Here is a 20706-nt window from a genome sequence, read left to right as displayed (position 1 = left end):
TTACCAGTTTGCACTAACGAAAGATGCTCTTTGAGCTGCCTGTCCCCATCTTTGGATGCAGCTGGTCTAGCTGAACTTGGGGAACATGAGACGGTGTTCTGTGTCTCGTGTTCCTGGGAGTTACCTCTTCACTAGCTAACTTTCTCTGCTGTGCCATTTAGGACAGGTTAACTCAGATTTCACATTGTGTTCTTAGGGTGGGCCAGCTGTGAACAGCGGATTTGCTAAGCAAGCAAAGAGCTGCTCCCTACATGTCTTCAGGGCAAGACAGAGCCAGCTCATGCATCAACAGGCTCTGCCTCTAGTTATAACTTACAGCTGGGACTGATTCTCAGCTGCTTTGCAGGTCATGTCAATGTATACACCTGTGCAAAGGTGGGTGGAAACACAGCTGGAGGACAGTTCTTTGTATGGCTGTGAACAATCTATGGTACAGAGCAATGGAGGACCAGCACGTCAAAATTTGAGGTTATTGGGGCACTAAGCATATCTCAAGGTGGGTTTTTAGCCTGCAGAATCTTTATTACTGGTGCTGAAGCACAAGGCAGCTGGAAGCCAAGCTGATCCTCTGCTCCCAAGCTAAGTTTTCCAGGCTGGTGAATAGCAAAACTACTCTTTACATTAGGAAATGCTTTGAAATGGTTTTAGTTACAGCTGGTCAAATATTTTTCCCTCAAACTTTTTGATGTAATCCCCTTCTTGATCAAAACCAAGCTGCGAAATGTGGTCCTTTTGGTCAAAAACATTTATTTATTTTTTTTTTTTAAACAAAGTGCAATATTTAAGTTTTCTCCCCCAATCTTGTTAGGTGGAGCTTGCAGGGACAGTGAGGACCAAGCCAAAGCCTCTACCACATGAGTGGCCAGTGTCTCACTTCCCTTCCACACACCTTTTTCCACAGTGGTGGGGAAGATTTGAAAGCAAAGGTAGTGTGGTGTGTATATCTATCTATCTATATTTTTTTAAGACAGATGAAAAACTCTCTGCTAAAAACTTGTCATAAAACCTCCGCCAGTTGCTAGTGGATAGGGGGTCTGCATTGCAGATGGCACGGAGGTGCACCATAATGAATTGACAAGCATGTTCAGTTGAGATGGCCCATAGACTCCAGTCCCTTCTCCCTGGAAGAGATACTTGCAGATGCAGAAGCTTCTACCCTCCCTGGGGTGTGTCTGTCAGCTGAACGATGCTCAGTGGCATTTCGTGAACTGGGAGCTTCAGTTTTAAAACGTTGTGTCCAAAAATCTCTTTAACCCCCATGGCAGGACAGACGGACTAATGTTTGCATCCTCGCAGAGGCTGATTCCCACAGCATGGAGGCAACAATCGCAGAAATGGAGGAAGTGCTACAGAGACATCCTTAAGAACGCTGGGGAGAAGTGCAATATTGAGACAAACAGCTGGGAGAAGCAGATGGTGGAGTAGGTAACCTGGAGCCCCACCATTGAGAGGTGCCTGATGCTTGGCAGTTAAACATTCTCTCAGTGAAGACCAGAGAGCCCAATGTAAGGAGCCTACCTGGTACTGAGACAGACCTCGTGGGCAGCCACTGCTAGAGTGTTCCTTGCCAAAACTGGGCTCCTTTCTCACCTTCACACTCCTCTGACAGGCATCTGAAGGGAAATCTTACTCAGCGTGAGGGATTAACAGATGTGTTGTGAACAAGACACGAGCAGTCGCTCTCCTGCTCTACTCTCCGCTGGTTAGTCCTCAGCTGGAGTATTGTGTCCAGTTCTGGGCACCCCAGTTCAAGAAATGTGGAGAAATTAGAGTTCAGAAAGGAGCAAGACTGATGAAACGTCTAGAGAATGGGACCTCTGAAGAGAGGCTGAAAGAATGGGGCTCCTTTAGCTTGGAAAAGGGAAGATTAAGGGGAGACATGATAGCGAGTTTTCAAATATTTGAAAGGGTGTCTGAGGAGGAGAGAGAACTTGTTCTTGGCCTCTGAGGATAGAACAAGGAGCAATGGGCTTAATCCACAGTAAGGGAGGTTCGGGTTGGACATTAGGAAAAAGTTCCTAACTGTCAGGGTGGTCAAACAGTGGAATAAATTGCCATGCGAGGTCGTGGAATCTCCATTGCTGGAGATAGGTGCCTATCAGGGGTGGTTTAGACAGTACTTTGTTCAGCCATTGGGGCTGGACTCAATGGTCTCTTGAGGTCCCTTCCAGTCCTAGTAATCTACAATCCCAGACCAAGAGCGATGAACAGGGAGTTGTTTTAAAATGTGCATCCAAAAAACCTTAACTCTGTCCTGGAGCGCCCTTCCCTGGGCAAGACCCTGTAGACTATTCACCTGCAAGAAATACTGATAATCAGCCCTCAGGAGTACAAGAGAATTCCTCTCTTCCCTGCCCCATAGATAGCAGCAAAAGAGCTTTGCATCTCACCCAGCTGGCCAGGCTCTGCCTGGGGCTTGGGTCTTAAATTATACATACTTTGGAATTGACGAGTTAGAGAAAAATTCCATTTTCAAACAACATACCAGGAGCAGGATTGCACAGAGGGGGTGGTTTGGGGAACAGCCACGCTGACTCCAATGCTGTGTGTTGTTTGAAAGGGGCTTTAATGCACACTGACTCATGGAACAGCTGGAAAGAATAAGCAGCTAGTAATTTCCATATTAACCTCACCAGGCTAGGAACCGAGCAGAGGCAGAAGGTACCACCCAACAGCACTAAAAGCCTCTGCTGTACATCAGGCCAGGCAAGCTGGAGGGCAATCATTGATAATGTGGTATCGTTTGTGTACTGAATCAGCAATGTGGTAGGTGCCCTCGCTGAAATGTGAATGTGAGATCCTTGCCCTAAAATCCTCTGGTGTGGTTAAGCACAGAAGCTGGACAATAGTGGAGCAGTCTGATCCACTGTCCGGCCAGATCCTCAGTTGGCATAAACTGATTTAGCTCAATAGGGTTCAGCTGTAGAGATTTCAGAACACAGTCTGGTGCCTTGTCAGTTCCAAGAGGCCAGGGTTGGCTTTAAAAATTTCTGTGTACAGGATTTCTGCATGTAGGTTTTCAAATACCCATTGCATGGGGCGTTCAGGGTCAGTCTTGTTCTCTATACACCTAGAACATAACACAATGGGGTTCCAGACCATGAATGGGGCTACTGGAGGCACCATCCATACAAATAATGTAACTACAAATTACTGTGCCTGATAAAAAATCAGTAGGAGTTTAGCCAAAGGCTTCAAAGAGAGCAGGGCAAGACCTGCAGCGAAATTCTCTGTTTTTATTACCGACATCAGTGCTGTCACATGAAAGGAGAGGAGCATTTAGCCATCCGGTCTTGGAATCCAGAACCACATGATTGTGGGTTCTGAACAGCTCAGGGGTCTAGTACCAAAGAGCTAGATCAGCAATTCTCAACTTTTCCAGACTGTCCCCCTTTCAGTGACTTGTCTTGGGTACCTCCTCCTTTCATCCTTCTTAAAAGTACAACCAAAAAATACAGAAGTGCCCCACCATATGACTGCTGAAAAACTGCTTCTTTTCTCATTGGGAATATAACCATGGTACTTGTCTTTAGCTGCATCTATGCTATAATGTTTTGCTGACAAAACTCAGGGAGCATCCGCACCTAAAGCGTGTTCTGTCGAGAGGCAGTTGACAGAACGCAGTAGTTTTTTCTTGGGAGTTGCCCCATTTATCTGGGGCATAATGCCTCTGACAGAAAAATAGTGCAGATGCTCCAGGAAGGGAGCCTCTGTTGACAGAGGGCTTCTGGTTCAGTGGGCAGCCCTGTTGGCAGAACTTCCAGTCTGCCATCCTGTCTGGAGAGGGCTGGGCAGTCGGGCTGTTCTCTGTCAACAGGGTAAATGGCTCTTTCAAGCTGCTTTTGTGCATAGACAAACTGTCGGTCGTGTCGGAAGATCTCGACTGACAGATCGCTGTAGTGTAGACATAGCTTTTCAGTGTCCTGGAAGTGGTTCTCAATCTTCAGACAACTGTCCCCCCTTTCAGGAGCCCGATTTGTCTTGCGGACTCTGCTTCACCTCACTTAAATGGCTTGCTGACAAAATCAAACAAAGACAAAAGTGTCACAGCGCATTATTACAGGAAGAGTTGCTGACTTCTATTTTTCACTCTAAAATTGTAGCTTTAATCAATTGGACTAGAAATGCAGTATTTATATTTCACTTGTGAACTTTGTCTGAAGCCAGAGGCCTGCAGTGTGGGGGAGGGGGTTGCTGAAGTGCGTAACTTAGCTTGGCGGGGTCCCCTGTGACATAGGACCCCTGGTAACTGCCATCCCTACACTTCTGATGCCCCCTCCCACCAATTCATCCTCCAGCCCCTGGATGAGTTGATGTACCCCCGGGTGTACAAGTACTCTGGCTGAGAACCACTGCTCTAGATCACGTGCTGGCTTGAAGGGCGGCATCTTTAAGGGCTGCTCTCATTAGACAACACTCCAGTAGCCTGTGCAGCATTACTATGATTATCTATATTACAACATGTAGGAACCTCAGTCATGGCCCACAACCCCTGTGCTAGGTATAGGAGACCTTGCTCCTGAGGGCTGCGCCATCAGTTACTCCCATAGCAAATGTCCTTCTCGCCCATCAGAAAAGAGACTGGATGCAGAGGCTAATTTACCTGGGTACCACTGCGGAGGCTGCTGTGTGCTGGGATTGAGGACTGCGTAGGGATTTATCCGTCCTTCCTGGGACGAGCAGATCCCAGCTACTAGCATTGTCGATTCCTTTTCACCAGCTCTGCATTCACTTCAAGACAATGAAACAAACTGCATCTGCGAGACTGAATGGAATGGCTGCAGAAGATCCGACCTTGCTGGAGCCACGGTTCTCCCCTGAGGAGGTGCTGGCGGCCAGGGCAGATGTTTTCAGTCCTTTCTGAAGCTGACTGAGAAATCCTCTCTCTTCTCCCCCCCACCCCTGCCTGGTTTGTGTTTTGCAAGCAGCAACCAGGGGACTAAGGCCGTGCAGAGTGATAAATGAGCTGCTTGGCCTAGCTGCATCCAGGGCCCCGGAAGCAGCCTGCTGTGTGCCTGTGCAGTGATACGCTGCGTGGGCCGGGAATTGGAGATTCATATTGCTCCCTGTAAACCGAGGCTACCAACAGCATTGACCAGGAGCCAGGTATTTGGGTTCTGGGCTATGGTATTTCTTGGCTATACTGGCACAGCACAATTTCTCTCTGCCTTCAGCTCTCCCTCTGTAAAACAGTGGGTGCCTCTGGGTGTAGGCATGGTTTTTCTCTCCTGGTGGCTTACTTCAGGGTCACAGTATCTGAACTTTCAAAAAGGTGGACATTCCTAAGAGGGTGTGTATCTTTCAGGCCCTACTAATTCATGTTATAGGAGACCTAGTACACTAATGCAACAGGACTTGGTAGAGTCTGATACAGAGACACCATATAAACAAAGGATGCCCCTGAGAGGGTGTGTAACTGTTACCAAAAATACACCTTCAGGTTGTCTAAAACTGTCTGCAAATTTAGGTTGAATTCCCAAAATAGCTTCAGCTAGGGGGGAAGGAACCCCCTGGGGTTGTAACACTTTTGCTCTGATGCTTTTTAAATAACCAAGGTTTGACTTGAGGTGTGTGACTTAAAATAAACAACAATGCAGGGAGGCTGGGAAGCAACCCAAAGGTGGGTGTGTGCGCGCGTATATGTGCTTTTTCCATTTTGGTGAGAGAAGCTGAAAAACTGTCATTTTGGGGTAGCCCTGAAACAGTTTTTCTTTTCCTGAATTTGTTCTGCCACCGGACTGAGAAATCAGTTACTCACCTAACTCTGCCTCCTGCTTACCCAGTGAGGTCTAGGTCAGGGCTGAGCAAACTTCATGTCAGACCCCCCTGCTCATCCCTGCAGCTAGCAGGATTCTTCCCCCTGCCCTGCAAACTGCCTAATATAATCCAAACCAATGGAAATGTCGGCATGCGCGTGTGTGTTTGGGGGCGGGGGGGAGAGAACCCTTTTGGAACATGTAAAAAAAATAAGGGTGTAGAATGTAAAGACCTTATTAATCAGTGTATAACTGTGACCACACAGACATACAAACAGTAACCCATTTCAACATTTTTAATTAGATGGATGAGCCCATGGGGACCCCCCCCTTTGAAATTTCATATCCCTGAGGGGGTCCACCCCCACTTTGCTCACCTCTAGGCTAGATGAGAGGGAATCTATAGCTTTGCAAGGCTCCAAGTCCTAAGGAGCTCGCTCCGTGTTAACAAGAGGGGTGAAAAAACTTATATTCATGAAGGGACATGAGAGAAAGGTATTTAGAAGATGCAAACTGCACTGAATAACCAATGCGGTTGGAATGCTGACAAATGGCCCTGAAAACTGTGTGCTGGGTAGCGCCTGTGAACCAGAACTGCCCAGGTGGATGTCATAGCTTCCCTACTGCTGAGAGCTCATGACGATTCCCTTTAAGCTCAAGTGTGCTTTTTAGAGTGCAGGGATCTGATTTCTCTCCCGACTGTAGCTGGGAGGTTTCTAGCATGGGATGTGGCCCCACTGTTGCGGTGCTGAGTGGCTTTGGATTTTTAGACTGATCACAATATTCAGCACTTGCCTAGTGCTTTGTTTACAAAGTACTTAATATACATATAGCCTTCCCTACAAGGTGGCCAAGTATGTGACCAATAATAGGTTATAATTTAGACATTGTCATGGCACTGAGAGAGGATACCAGTTAGATTACTTGAACCACTCTCCTGTGAGGCAGGCTCGTTGTCTTCAAACAGTACCTTGGGGGCTGGGTGGGGATCCAGAATGCTGGGCTGCTCTCCCCAGCCCTGTTATGAGCATGTTATGTTCCTTCTGTAGTATTATCCCCATCTGTGAAAGGGGAAGAGTGATGCTTTTCTCCCTTATAAATAGGGGCCTAGTGAATTCCGTCTGAGGGTTTCAAAAATTGCAAGCTTCCTGACTTCAGCTATTTGAATCTGAAGTGTCAGGGTGTGGTAGGGGTCCTGACCCAAAGGAATTGTGTGAAGGTCACAAGGTTGTAGTGGAGGTTGCAGCAGTACACAATTAAGGATGACAGAAGTATGGTATTGCCACCTTACTTCCGTATGGCTCCAGGTGCCCAGCTCTGCCAGGCCAAGATTACAACCACTGCTCTCCACTTGCCCAGCTCTGAAGGCAGTGCTGCAGTAGGGTAGCAATACTGTGACCCTGCTAAAATAACCCTCTAACCCCCCCAATTCCTTTTAAATCGGATCCCCCTCAATGTGAGAAATGTTGGTCTTCCCTGTAACACCTGTATCACATAAGGCAGGGGTCAGCAACCCCTAGCACTGGTGCCAAGGGTGGTACATGAGCCCCTTTTCATCAGCATGCAAGGCAGCTCGCTTTGCCCCCATACAGCCAGGACCTTGCTCAAAGCCAGGCTGCCTGTGGATTAACACTCCTAAAGGGTAAAGCTCTGCCCCTGAATTTATGAATGAAGCCGTTGGCAGTAGGACTATTAGTGACTTTAAAAAGTCTCGCTGGCACTCGAACTGTACAGAGGTCAAAAGGCCAAATTTCAGCCCTCTGCCTCCAAAACCCTGCTGACCCCAGTAGAGGGTAAAAGCATTCACAAGGTCAAACTTCAGTCCATGATGTGTTTTGCATGGCTATGAATATGGCAGGGCCTAATGTGTAAAACACTTTGAGCTCTGTGAACAAAAATCCCTCCCTAAGACTATTACTTATTAATTTGGTGACTCTCTTTCCTGAGACCAGTCGCCAGGACGACATCCCATCACTAGGAAGTAGCTGCAATACATGAGTTCAGTATTTTCCTCCCACTGGGTTTTTGTCTCCCTGGGGCTGTGCTGGGGAGCATTCCTGGGATACTGCCTCCTGAGAAGTGATGGCACAGCTCACTGCAGGGGAGAGGACAGCATGCCTCTCCTATCTGGGGTTTGTCAGGAGTGAAATGCATTAGCCTAAGCAACCAACCGGTGACTGAACAGAGCAAGGGCCTTTGCTGCTGTACCTGGTGCAAACCTCAGCCCCTTACATGCTTCTGGTTCCTGGGTTGTGTGTTTTATTTATTTATTTTTTTTTTTAAATCCATGGCAGCCACATGGAAATCCCAGATTGATTATTTGGTGTTGACATCTGATGAAGCAGGTCTCCGCCCATGAAAGGTTATGCTCCAAAATATCTGTTAGTCTGTAAGGTGCCACAGGGCTTCTTGTTTCTCAAACTTTGGTCCTTCTGACTAATGCAACTGCCCAGAGAGGAGAAATCAGGCTAGCTCCCAACTTAGAGCTGGGGAGGGTCAGAAGCAGCGGAAGGAGTTGCAGAATGCTGCGGGCCAGTTGCCGTGTAATGAGTCGAAAAGGACTGGTACATGCCCATTTAAATTACATGTAAGCCAGGCGCACCCAGTGGCTTCAGTGGACGAGCTGGGCATAGAACAACTGTGACATCAGGCCTATTAATAAGTAAAATATGAACTGCTGCTACTGTCATGAAAAACTCGGTGGAGGGGGAGGAATCCCTTTATAGGCTGTTCTTTGGCTTTCATGTTCTGTACACACATTATCCCCCTATCCTTTATCTGCATAGAAACTGGGTCGTCACCCCTTAAGTTCTTCTGTCCTTTCCCGTTTTTGTTCTCCAGCTAAAGTCCTACAGTCTGTTTGATCTCAGAGCCAGCTGCTGTAGAGCCAGGGAGAAAAAGAATGACCCTAAAAGCTGACCTACTGGAGCCCTGGGGTGCAGCTGCAACACTGGGGAGAGTCAAGCCCACTTCCCTGCAGGGGCAGAGTATGACTTTGCTGACACAGGTGGTGGCTGTGTGTGCAATAAGGTGATGTCCAGGCCCAAATGTTACACAGCACCTGGAATAAGCAGGTTTGCTCTTCTCTGTGGTAGATGAGCCTGCATGGAGAAGTTTGGAACAGGCACCGGTGTAAGCAACAAGCAGGAAAAGCTGATGAGCTGAGAAGGAAAAAGGTTCTTGTTTTCAGGCAAGGGTCTCCACTAAAAGAAACAAAGGCAAGTTCTTATTAAATTCTCAAATGTTCCCAAGCAGCAAGCTGGGGCAGCTTAGGTGTTAATCTTTCCAAGCTGCTTCCTACTTTCCTCTTTCTCTTCAGAACAACAGGGCTGTACTGACAGGCTGGGCCCTGGAGTAGCCAGAGTACCTACAGCTGTGTACCTCTCTGCTCAGTTAGTCTCTGCAAAACTGGGCCTGGCTGATCTATCAATCTAGGCCTTTAGGTGGTGCTCATCACAGACCCTGGGCCTCTTCCTCAGCCTGTGTCCTATCTCAGTGAGTGGTGCTGTATATTGATGGTAACTTCCCTGTCTTGAGCCCCTGAAACTCACTTCTGGGGGGTCTCTGCCAGGTGATAAGCAGTAGTGCCCCTGATACCATGCCAATGCAGTGTGCATAGCCCTCTGCAGGCTTTTCTGCCGGGTGTGAAACTTACAACATGAAGCGGTAGCTAATCCCCACCCCCACCTCCAGGCACAGGCTTCTCCCTTGACAACACTGAAGCATCCTTAAGGTTTTCAGAATGCTTTTCAGTTGCAAACCGGTGCTGGGTGGCTGACTGAGGCCAGGGCTGAGGGCAAAGGCAGCTACCATTTTGCTTTTCTGTAGTGCCTATTAGTCAAGGACACCACCATGCTTTAGGAGCATTAAATATCATGCTATTCCCTGGGGTGGGTCAGGTTCTGCAAGGCGTCGTCCACTCAATGCTGCACTGCAGCTAGCTCTGGGGTAGCGCCCACAGTTGTTCACCAGCACCCAGCAACACTGCACAACAGATGAGGGCTGCAAGGGAAAGGAAACAGGGTCCTGACTGCACCTGCAGGCAGGATGTGAAGGAGTGGGGCTGGGGGGACAGAGTGAATGTTGAGGGGGAAGCCCTGTGTTGGCCCCCTGCCCAGGAGCAGCCGGCCCCCTGCTGGGCCCTTCTGTGCAGGGGGGATGTCTAAGAACAAAGCTTGCGCCCATGGCCAGCGCTGTCCCCTCCCTTGCTTTGCGCAAGGCAGCTTGACTGAAGCACTGGGCACAAGCAGTGATTGAAGGGGAGCGTTCCTAGCTTGGGGGGGTGGAATTGGCACCCCACTCTCAAAAAGGGCCCCAGAGGGCAGGTGGGCCCTAGGAGGAGCAGAGGGCAGATAACCCTGCGTATGGGGGGGTTACTAAGGCCATAGGCCTCCAGCTGGGCAGCCACCCTGGAAACTTCTCCGCCAACGGTGAGGGGAGCCGGTGGGGGGAGGGCCACCCTAAGGGCGCGATGGGGACACCCCATTTAGCAGCTGGGCAGGGGGTGCCCCCCCGTGCTGCCAGTCCCCCCCCCAACGTTCCCGCCCCCCCCGAAAGGCGCACCGCGCCCGCAGGAAAAAAATCTACCCACATTTGCGACTCCTCCCCCCGGCTGGCGCTGGGCCGGGCGCTGCGAGCCGGCCGGGCCAGTGCCGAGAGCCGTGTGGTCTCGCCAGCCTCCCCCGCCCGCCCGCCGAGATCCGTCCCACTCCAAGCCGGGGCCAGGCTCCGGCGGGCGCACACGCGGCCGTGCGCTCCCCGGGCGCGAGAGGGGCGGGCGCCGGCCGGGGCAGCAGCAGCTGCTGGGGGCGGGAGCGAAGCGGGGATGGCGCGGCCGAGTTGGCGGCCAAACTTCGCCCGAGCCCCACGCGGACAAAGTTAGCTGCTCGCTCCCCCTCCCGGGGGCAGCCCTGGCAGGCGGCGCCGGCCGGTCTAGCGCCCCGGGCCGCGCTCCGCAGCGCCCCGCGCCCGCAGCCCCTGCCATGGGGCGCTGAGCCCCCCGCTCCCCGCCTCCCTCCAACTCCGACCAACTTTGGCAGAGCAGGGGGCCGGGCTCCGCGCCCGCAGGATGAGACCGCAGCGCCGCGGAGCAGCCAGCCAGCCCGGCCGCGGCGCCCCGGCCGCACGATGAGCGACTACCCCGCGCCGGAGAAGGAGGCGCCGGTGTCCCGCAAGCAGCGGCTCATGGCCGCGGTGGCCGAGCCCCCCCCGGCGCTTTGCTGCTTCATCTGCGGCGGGGCGATCGGGCGCGGCCAGGCGCTGAAGCTGCAGGTGAAGCAGCCCCGCGAGAACCAGCCCTTCTTCCCCTTCCTGCAGCACCAGGAGCCGGCGCCCGGCGCCCGGGAGGTGACCCCGGAGGGCTGCGCCCTGGTGTGCGCCGTCTGCCGCTGCTTCCTGGGCGAGCAGTGGGCCGCGTTCGAGCGCAGCCGGACCCCGCTGGAGAAGCGCATGTACTGGCTCAAGCGCCCCTACCAGTGCGAGGCGGCGCCGGGCGCCGGGCTCCGGAGGGGGCCCCAGGAGTGGAACCTCTCCTACGCCCTGGACGAGCCGCGGCGGCTCAGCCTGGGGGGCAGCAGCAGCCAGCCCCCCGAGGAGGACGAGGAGGAGGACCCGGGGGCAGGCGGCGGCGGCGACGACTCCGACCTCTCCTCCCTCTCTGACGCCGAGCAGCTCTCCGAGCCCGAGCCACAGCTCCGAGTCCCCGGCCGGGAGCAGAGCGCCAGGAGCCCCGGCTGCTGCGCGGCCCCGGAGCCGCTGAGTCAAGGCGCGGGGCTGCAGCTGCTGCGCCCGGGCGCAGCCAACGGGGTGGCCGAGCGCCCGGTGCCAGGCGCGCCCATGGGCAGCCGCCCCCGCGAGCGGCACGGCCAGCCGCCCTCAGCCCCGGGGGAGGCACCTGTGCCGCAGGACGACGGGCTGGCTGGGGGGAGGCGGCGGCGGCGGCGGCGTCACTGGCTGGCCGAGGCCCCCAGCAGCGTCCCGAGCAGCTGGAGAGGGCGCCCGGGCGCAGCAGCTCCGCCCGGTGCCTTCAGGGCGGCCGCCCCCAGCCGGACGCCCGAGCCTCCCCCAGGGGATCGAGACTTGATGCGCAAGCGGGTCCCGGCCTACGGCTCCTCGGAGGACAGCGAGATCAACATCACCAGCGACGAGGAGGGGCAGGAGGCCGGCGGAGCCCCCAGCCGGGCCAAAGACGCCCACGCCCTGGCAGTGCCCAGACCGCCCTGGGGAGCAGCCCCCCCGCCGGGCACCCTCTGCTACATCTGTGGCAGCCCCTTGTCTGCCGCCGGCCAGCACCAGATCCACGTGCAGAAGCAGGAAAAGACCTCCAAGGCCCCCTTCTTCCCCTTCCTGTGGCTGCACAGCCCGCCCCCGGGGGCCCTGCCCATCAGCCCAGCGGGCAGCACCCTGGTCTGCTCCTGCTGCTTCGCCTCCCTCATGCAGCAGTGGCAGAGCTTCGAAGCGGCCAGTGTGCCGGTCCTGCAGAGGCTCTACGTGGTGCCGCTGGATGCCGGCGCCGTGGGCATGCCCCCCAAGGGAAGGAGGGCCCAGGGAGAAGAGGGCGCGCCCGCCCTGCCGCGGGAAGCCTGCTACCTCTGCGGGGAGGATTGCAGCAAGGAGGCCAGGCCGGTCTCTGCGAAGATCGCCAACGGCAACGCTAAAACCACCATGCACTTCCCTTTCCTCAACCACCTGCCGTGCCCCCCCAGTGCCAAGGGGCTGAGCAAGCACGGGGAGGTGCACAGCTGCAGGAAGTGCTATGGGGTGCTGCAGGACCTGTGGGCCATGTACCGCGCCTGTCATAACGAGGAGCTCATTGCCTCTGTGCATAGCTTCCTGGGGAGGTATCACCAGGTCTTCTCCACCGGGGATCCCAGCAGCACGGCCAGGCACCCCCCGGCTGCGTCAGGCACTGCCTCCGTCTGTTACATCTGCGGGGCAGAGCTGGGAGCTGGCAAAGAGTTTCAGCTAAATGTCAACCCGCCAGGGCGCTTTGGGGAGAAGGAGCCGTTCTTCCCCTTCCTCACCGTCTACCCTCCGGCTCCCAGGGCCAGGCCTGCAGACCCCACAGGGCTGGTGGCCACCTGTGTACTCTGCTACCATGACCTCCTAGGCCAGTGGCTGCAACACGAGAGCAGGAATTTGCACCACCCCAGCAGCGCCTGGTCCAGGCAGTACAAGGTGGAGACCTTTGTGTGCTTCTTCTGTCGGCAGGAGAAGCAGCGATGCCTTGGATTAAAAGCCGTGCAGGTCGCCCGGCTGCCTGTGTTTCTGTACTCGCTCCGTGTGGCCAACAGCTTAGTGGTGGATGATGGTAAACAACTGACCATTGGAGCATGTACAGAATGTGGCACTGTGGTGCTTGCTGGCCAAAGCGTGACCTCCCCAGACTTTCCAACCGGGACGCCCCAAGCCAGTCTCCCAAAGGTAAGACCTGCTGCTTGCTCCTTTCTCCACTGATTTTCCTGTGGGGCAGGGGAGTACAGGGGCTAGAGGCCTCAGTGGGGCCCTGGATGTGTGTTGTGTCTGATTCAGGAGGGAAACACGAAGCAGAGTGCTTTCTAGCAAACCCTTGCAGGGTCACTGACCTAGCTAACACATGGAGTCACTGTGGCCAGCCAAGAGCTGGCCTGTTCAGAAAGCAAACTTTTGCACCTGATGCATGGACTTCAGCCTGCCACTCCTGGTCTTGTCCTCTTCTTACTGGTGAATGTCACAGCTGCCACTCTCTGGCCGGCCAGAGACATCTGTCTCACTTGGCTCCGGCCAGCAGAGCTTTAAAGGCACAGGCCTGCTCATGGCAGACAAGCCCCATGGGAAATTCTGCCAGCCAGGCTCAGAGGAAAGTTGTCCAGCTCTATATGTTTTCTCAAGAAGCCGAATCAAAACAATGGCCTCTAAGAGGAACTCGCATCCTTCTGACAGATGGACCACTAAAGTCCAGCTCCTCTTTGGGGTACGGGAAGGAGGAGGGAGTTCGGGACACATGCCTAGTCTGATTTGCTTTTCCCCTCTGTGAACAAGCCTTTATTCTCTGCCCCGGAGCTGGGCGTACCAGGGAAAGCAGGTGGGATTCCCCTTTCTAGAGGGGGCCTGCCTTCACGTGGCTTTGATAGGGAAAAAAGATTTCATTCTCCTCAACGGGTCCATCCTCCATTGGGTGGGGCACCAGCTCTTAATTTTGAGTCTCCAATGGGCTAAGAGTGCTGGATTGAAAATAATAACCATTTAAGCCATGTTCAGTCAAGAGCAGCTGTTTGAATCACCTGCATCCAGAACAGCAGCATTGGCTAAGATGCAGGCAATGGGGCAGCTTGGACAGGTGGCTTTGAAAAGTGTCCGTTGGCCTGCCTGGAGGTGCCTTTTCCATCTCTTGGAAGGGGGTCGTATTTGAATTTTCCATGTGACTTATTACAGAAGGAAAGCTGGGTGTGCACACGTTTCATGGTTAAAGAGTAGGTCTGGGAGTTAGAGATCTGGGTTCTTTCACAGGTTCTCTATTTGGCTTTGGTTGCCTTTGTTGATCTGTCTGTAAAATGGGGATAATTCTATCACGCCTTCCCAGATGTGCTGTGTGGCTTCGCTAAACTGGAGAAAGTGCTCTGAGCGACTCCACTGGGAAGGTAGGATAGAGTGCTGTGTGTTGTTGCTGAGTGACAGTCCCAGAAACAAGGTACCTTGGAATTCTCTCATACCAGGGAGGATCGATGCCTGTCTTCCATGCACTGTGCTCCTTACTCTTGTTAGGAAGAGGGATTTTGTTGATGCCTTTGCCCAACGTTTTTCAAAAGGGAAAGATTTTGGGGGCCCAATGAGCGACACCCGACTTTAAAGGGACCTGGTATTCAGAGAGTGGGTGCTCAGCACAACCTTAAAATCAGGATCCTTTAAAGTGTCTCAAGTTTGTGCTCCCAAAATGAAGACATCCAGAATGACGTCAGATTTGAAAGCCTCCAGGTTGTGTTCAGAGCCAGTGTGTGTTCCTGAAGCCTTGATGTTTTCTTTAGAGATGCGCCGCAATCTTTCTGTCCCTGCGCTCCTTTTTTCTCTCTTCTATGGCTGGTTGAAGATGTGATTTTTTTCAGATGGACTCCTTTGCAGTGCAGGCACTGCATTCACAGTTGATTCTCACTGGCTTCGAAGCAAAGGGCTGCTGCTCTTTAAAGCTGTCAAGCTGCCAAATTCACAAGCCTTTCCCTTCGGGCTTGCCGGGCGACAGCTGAATAAGTTAGAAGCTCAGAGCACAGGGCCTGCTTTGAGAATTCCAAGGCAGAGATGTGACTTTGATTAGCACCAGAGACAGGAATCCTCCGAAAGTCGCTTTTCCCCTGGCTCCTTTCCTACATCAGTTCAAGCCAGCTTGACCTGCTCTCCATGCAGGTCATTCATCAGTGCAGATTATTCCTTTGTGAGTTACACGCTGCTCAGCAGGGCAGGGCTAGAATCCACTTGTTAGTCACTTTGTGGGTTATGGCCATGTGGGGCACCTTTGTGTGCATGGTGGAGACTGGGGCTCCCAGATCAAACACTGCTAACTCAATGCAGGTGAATAGTCACAGAGAGTTGGCCGTGTTACTCTGTATCTACTCAAAACAAAAAAGCAGTCCTGGAGCACTTTGAAGACTAACAAAACGATTTATGAAAATTCAGAATGTCCAGATCCGAAGAAGTGGGTCTGTCCCACGAAAGCTGATCACCTAATAAATCATTTTCAGTCTTTTAAGCACTCCAGGAGTGCTTTTTTGTTCAATGCAGGTGATAACTTGGGCTTTCACTGTTGAAATTGAGATGACACTGTGCATAAAAAGCTCCAGATCCATGTCCCTTTGAATCCAATAGCAAACCTCTCTTTGGTTTTGCTGAAACCCAGCCTGGCCTCTCAAAGCAGGTTGCTCATTGGAGAATGTTCCTGTCACTCGAGTTCATTCACAAATTTCCCTGGAATCCCAGGCCTATGGGAGTCACTGTATTAGGGGACACTCACGGGGGCTGCTAGAAGGCATCAGTGCATAAGGAGATGCAGGTAAGTGTGAACCGTCCTTTTGATGTCCCGCCTTTGGTTGATCTGAGAGTTAAAGCCCCTCCATTAAAGCGGTAGCTGCAGACTCAGTGGCCTGTTCTGGCAACCATGGCTCTTTCCAGTGGCTGCCAGTTATGTGAGGCACCCCTTCAACTTGAACAGAATTCCTTGTGTGCGCTTAGCTTGCAGGATTGGCTTGCAGCACTGCATGAAGCAGAGCAGCTAAACTCCCCTTGACAGAAGGAGCTGTCTCCCATTCCCACTGAGGCAGCCGGGTGCGTGTCCCCTCTCTTCTGCCTGCAGCCCTCTCCCTGTTTGATTTTCTTGCGCTGGGTCGTATTCCTGGTCCCAAGGTACTTTGCACTCTTGCCTCTGGGGCTGGGAACAGGTGGTGCCGGGGTGTTTTACTGACACATGAACTATTCCAGAGTGCTTCTGTCATCACTCGAATGTCGGCGTTAGACACTCGCATCTGTTTCCTGAGTTTCCTGCAGCGTTTGTTATCTGCAGCCCAAAAGCTACATGTTTCTTAAGCCTTTTAATGGCTCCCTGCCACCCGCGCGCTGGCCTGACGCTTGGGCCGTAGGCTGTGTTCATCAGTCTGATGGATTAATCAAAGATGACGCTCCGCACCCTGTGACGGCTGGCGATAGGGCCATGGGACGGGACTGAAAGCCCTCATGATTTCACCTCCCTCCCTCTCCTGGAATCCCACTCTTTCAGCAGAACAGCGTGGCAGGCTTGCTTTGGCAAGGGGGAAAGCATCTGCTCAGAGGACGGCCCTGAAAAAACGTTCACTTTGGCCCTCTTGTCTGGAGTGCTGTCCCCAGCCTGAATGGCTCTGAGGAGCTTTTGTGCGGGGAAGTGAAAGCAGGACGTGGGATTTGCCCAGACGGACTGGGTGAGGAGGGTGTTCGGGGCTTGGAGCGGAGGCTCTTACATTCCTCTCTCTTTTACGCGGCTTGCTAATGAGCGATATAACTAGCTGCTGTGCCGGGCGGGCGCCGGGGGCTCTGGATGCATTTGCTTAGGCAGAGCATTGCAATTTCAGCCCTGTTTTATGGTGAAGATGCTCGCTTTTCCTGCACTGACCTTTGGGCTATCAACTCGCTACCCATCTCCACTGCTTCTGACTCTCCCTGGGTTAGGATTAACCTTCGGACAGGCTGGGATTCGGGGGTGTCAGGCTTATTTAAAACCGGGCTTGATACATTCGGCTAATTTAACTCATGGGAAAATCTAGTCTCCCTCTCAGCTGCCACTCACACATTCAGGGGTCCTTGTGTAGCCCTTTGCCCTTCCCCACAAAGCCTTTGGAGCTTCTGTTTTTGCTAACTTCCCGCCTATGAAACCAGACAGGCCAGAGTACTCGACTATACAGTGGGGAAAAGCCTTTTATTTCCTCTGCAAGGGGTTGGGCAGTACGTCCCGTCCCGTGAGGTATTTCCCACGATTCCTGCACCTCGGCCGCTTTTGCTTTACTTATTATTTTCCACACCCAGCAAACACAAACCCATTGGTGTGTCTGGATGTTGGGGGGAGGGATAGTTAAGCCACGTGGGGGAAGGGAGCAGCAGACAGTCAATAGGGAGAGGCAAGTGAGACCCAAAATGACTCCAGCTTCAGAGTTGCCGCTTCTCCACAGAGTCAGTCTCCTGCATCAATTCACCCGCTTGTTTGGCAAACAGCATCCAGTGAGCTGCTTCCAGCACCAGCCCCTTCGTTTGCAGCAGCTTGGGAAGGAAGGTCGTTGGGCTTGTTTAGAAAAGAGAAGACTTAGGAGACATGAGAGCGGTTTATGAGTACCTAAAGAGGAGGCAGAAAGTTGTTCTCTTGGCCTCTGGGGATAGGACAAGGAGCAATGGGCTTAGACTGCAGCAAGGGAGGTTTAGGTTGGACATTAGGAAAAACTCCCTAACTGTCAGGGTGGTCAAACACTGGAACAAGCTGCCTAGGGAGGCTGTGGAATCTCCATCCCTGGAGGTATTTAAGAGCGGGTCTATTAGGGATGGTCTCAGTGGGGCCATGAGGGCAGGTACCTTCCAGTTCTAGTGTTCTGTGATTCTACGTGTCATGCCTCAGGTGTCTAGCACAGGCCTAGGTTACTGCAGGAGGGAGCTAAGGCTGGTTCAGAAACTGACCTTTTATCCTTTCTCACCGGGTCTAGGCCTGGTGTCTGCTAGGAGGAAACAAATCGATTGTAGATGCGCAAATCCAGCCACGAGAACGGCGCAGCTGGAGTCAACTTGCCTGTCACACCCATTTTTGCCACTGTCCGCACAGCGAGAGGTTGACGGGAGGAACGCTCCCGCCAGCTTCCCTTACCCTCACAGCTGCCAGGAGTGCCCGGGTCGACGGCGCCACCATGACACTCGGCTGTTGTGCATCCCCACTAGACCCTGGACAATCACCTGTCAGCATGTCAGCCTTCCCCTAAGTGTAGACGTGCCCCGAGGTGGGCTTAGGGGTGTTCGGGGTGGGGAAATGCCTTTAGCTCTACCTCTGACATGCTCCTGTGTGTAGGAGAGAGGGCGGGGCTAGTTCTCCTCAGAGCTCCTAGGTGGGCTGTGTCCCGCAGGCCTTGCTGGAGCAAAGGGGATCTACTTTGTCTCAGGTGAGCCGGGGGGCCCTTTGTGTGTTGCTCTGCGGTGAATCACTTGCCAGTCTCTCTGCCTGTGCTGCTGGGGTGGCTCAGAGGAGAAAAGGTTCTTTAATTGGCTGCTGTGCTAAGCCGGCTGGCTATTGCCAGCTGAGCCTGCCGGTAGGACTAGTGAGGTGGTGGCTGTGGGAGATCCCTCACGCGGTGCCCGTCGGTCGAGAGCGGTGGTGAACTTGCTCATAGCGACCGAGGCCCGGCTAGCGACGCAGCGTGAGAAGGAGGAGGCTGATGGAGGCTCAGTGATGCCATTCGTAAATTCCTTGTAACCCCGATGGTGGGTTGTGATACAAACCTGCCACTTTAGAAGCTGCAGCCGGGGAGTTCTCTAGTGGGTTGTCTGACGTGTGGTGCCCTCTTGGAGGGCTTCAGTACCCCAACGGCTCTGGCTTGTCCTCCGCTGGCTGTTTGACAGCTGCTCCTCAGCCATCAGCCTGGGTCAGGGTAACACTTGGCTTCCTGTGTGCAGCAGCACAGGGGCTGTGTATGTTTGCGTCCCTGGGTGCTTAGCCCCTACAAGCAGAGACCTCCACCACCAAGCCTTTTCTCTGTAACCTGCGCCTGGCCTCTGGCTGATTTCCCCACCCCCTGTCTCCCCACCACTGATCTGTGGCCTGTGCTGTAATTTGCTGTGTCCGCTATTTGCCTTAGTCCTTTGACTGCAGGCTCTTGGGTAGCTTCTCTGCCCTCCGCTGAGAGCTTCATAAATAAATCACCGCGGGACGAGGGGTTGTGGCATGTGTAAGTTGGGTCCCGTTTCGAGCCTTCGCCCCTCGACCCTGGCCCATTAAGTACAGTCTTCTGGGACGGGCAGGGCTGCAGGCCAGCCGCTCAGCTGGGGTGTTGTAATGCTTCTGAGCTGCCTCTGACCTTGTTGCTCCCCAAGCATCCTGCATTCCTTTGCTGGTGCTCCGGGGGCAGCTGTGGGATTGCGCAGCCCCTCGTTTGCAAGGACGCTGTCCGGCACTCGTCTAAAGGCTCTGCTACTGTCTGGTGTGAGGTACAGCAGCTCACGGGCCGAAGTGTCTGCAGAAAGAAGCATCACGGTACAGTGCAGACGGGAAGGCCTGAAGGTCGGGGAGGGTATCGGAGCACTGGAGAAGAGCATCGGGGGAGAGACACGTTCACTTTTGCAGGACGTTCTCCAGAGCAGCCACAGCTTTGCTAACATCTAGCTGCTGCCTGGAGGGACATGAGCTTGGGCGATTGTGTTAAGCATAACGCAGCCGTCTCTTCAAGGGTGGACCCGTGCCTGGGCGTACAACTTCTGCATGCAACAGACAGCGTGTAGGGACATTCAGTAGCCCTGTTTTACAAGGGCACCAAGGGCCTTACTTGGTTGGCTTGTGTGTGGAAACATAGGCACCATCGTGCACCCAGTTTGCACGTCTGTGACTGTCACACGTGCCGCATGTTAGATTCGGGCCTGTCCATTTGCACGTGGAGTTACCGTGTACAGAGGCACAAACACCGTTTGGAAACTGGGTCCGACGACTCGGAGGAGTGAGACACAGCAGGCGGTGAGCGGGGTAATTTGAGCCTGGGCCCATCTGGGCTCTGTAAATTGCTTCCTATTCTGGAATCTGAACGATCGTCTGTATCTGTCGTCTGAGTTCTTAATCCCCATAGAATCTAGGCCTAGCGTGAAAGAAGGATTAAAACCTCATATTTTAAGAGTGCCAGCAATGCCCCTTGCTGGCCAAACCACACGGTCTGTGTCCCCAAGGATAAATAGCCACAAATCAGACATTGGGAAAGGTAACACCCACAAACCCCTATGTAGGGGAACGCTTTAACCCCCGGCCATTTCTTAACGGATGCAAAAGTAGCCATCCTTCTGCAAAAAAACTTTAACACCAGATTACAAAAGGAGGCAGCTGAACGTGAGTTCCTTTACCGGTTCAGTATGACCAGTTCAGGGGGATGTCTATGCTTACCGGAAGATCGACTCCATCAGGGTCAATCTTCTGGGGATCGATTCAGTGCGCTGAGTGGGGAATGCACTAAACTGAACCATGAGGGCTCGACTGGCGGCCCACGTACTCCTCATTCTTGCAAGGAATAAGGGAGGGCGATGGGAGAGCTTCTCCCATTAACATCCCTCTGTATGAACGGCCAGAAAAATTGATCTTCTCTACATCGATTCCAGCTGCGCAATTGTCGTAGCCGGAATTACGTATCCAAGATCGATTTTTCGGTCTAGTGTAGACCTGGCCTGGGGCGGAATAAGGATCTGAACTGATTAACTCACTACAAAGGCAATTTCCCTTTCTTGATGG

General features: G+C 53.3%; 1 protein-coding gene and 1 long non-coding RNA gene across 3 annotated transcripts in view; one reads left to right on the top strand and one right to left on the bottom strand.

Moving 5' to 3' along the window:
• Window positions 1–787: 787 nt before the first annotated feature.
• LOC142020477 (uncharacterized) lies at window positions 788–11322 on the bottom strand. Its single transcript, XR_012647421.1, has 3 exons — window positions 11229–11322; window positions 4604–8959; window positions 788–4016 (listed from the first exon to the last, which is right to left on the bottom strand). It is a non-coding gene; the product is annotated as an uncharacterized LOC142020477 (long non-coding RNA).
• The window catches only part of GSE1 (Gse1 coiled-coil protein), a 321434-nt gene continuing 311088 nt past the window's right edge, over window positions 10361–20706 (top strand). For both annotated transcript variants that reach the window (XM_075008313.1, XM_075008312.1), the window contains exon 1: window positions 10361–13178. In XM_075008313.1, coding sequence (XP_074864414.1) covers window positions 10884–13178 — 2295 coding nt within the window. In that variant the 5' untranslated portion in view covers window positions 10361–10883. The remainder of the gene's footprint in view (window positions 13179–20706) is intronic.

Source organism: Carettochelys insculpta, chromosome 14 (assembly GCF_033958435.1).
Source record: "Carettochelys insculpta isolate YL-2023 chromosome 14, ASM3395843v1, whole genome shotgun sequence".
NCBI classification, from domain to species: domain Eukaryota; kingdom Metazoa; phylum Chordata; order Testudines; family Carettochelyidae; genus Carettochelys; species Carettochelys insculpta.
The sequence above is the reverse complement of the archived record's forward strand: the minus strand, read 5'-3'. Positions and strand labels throughout refer to the sequence as shown.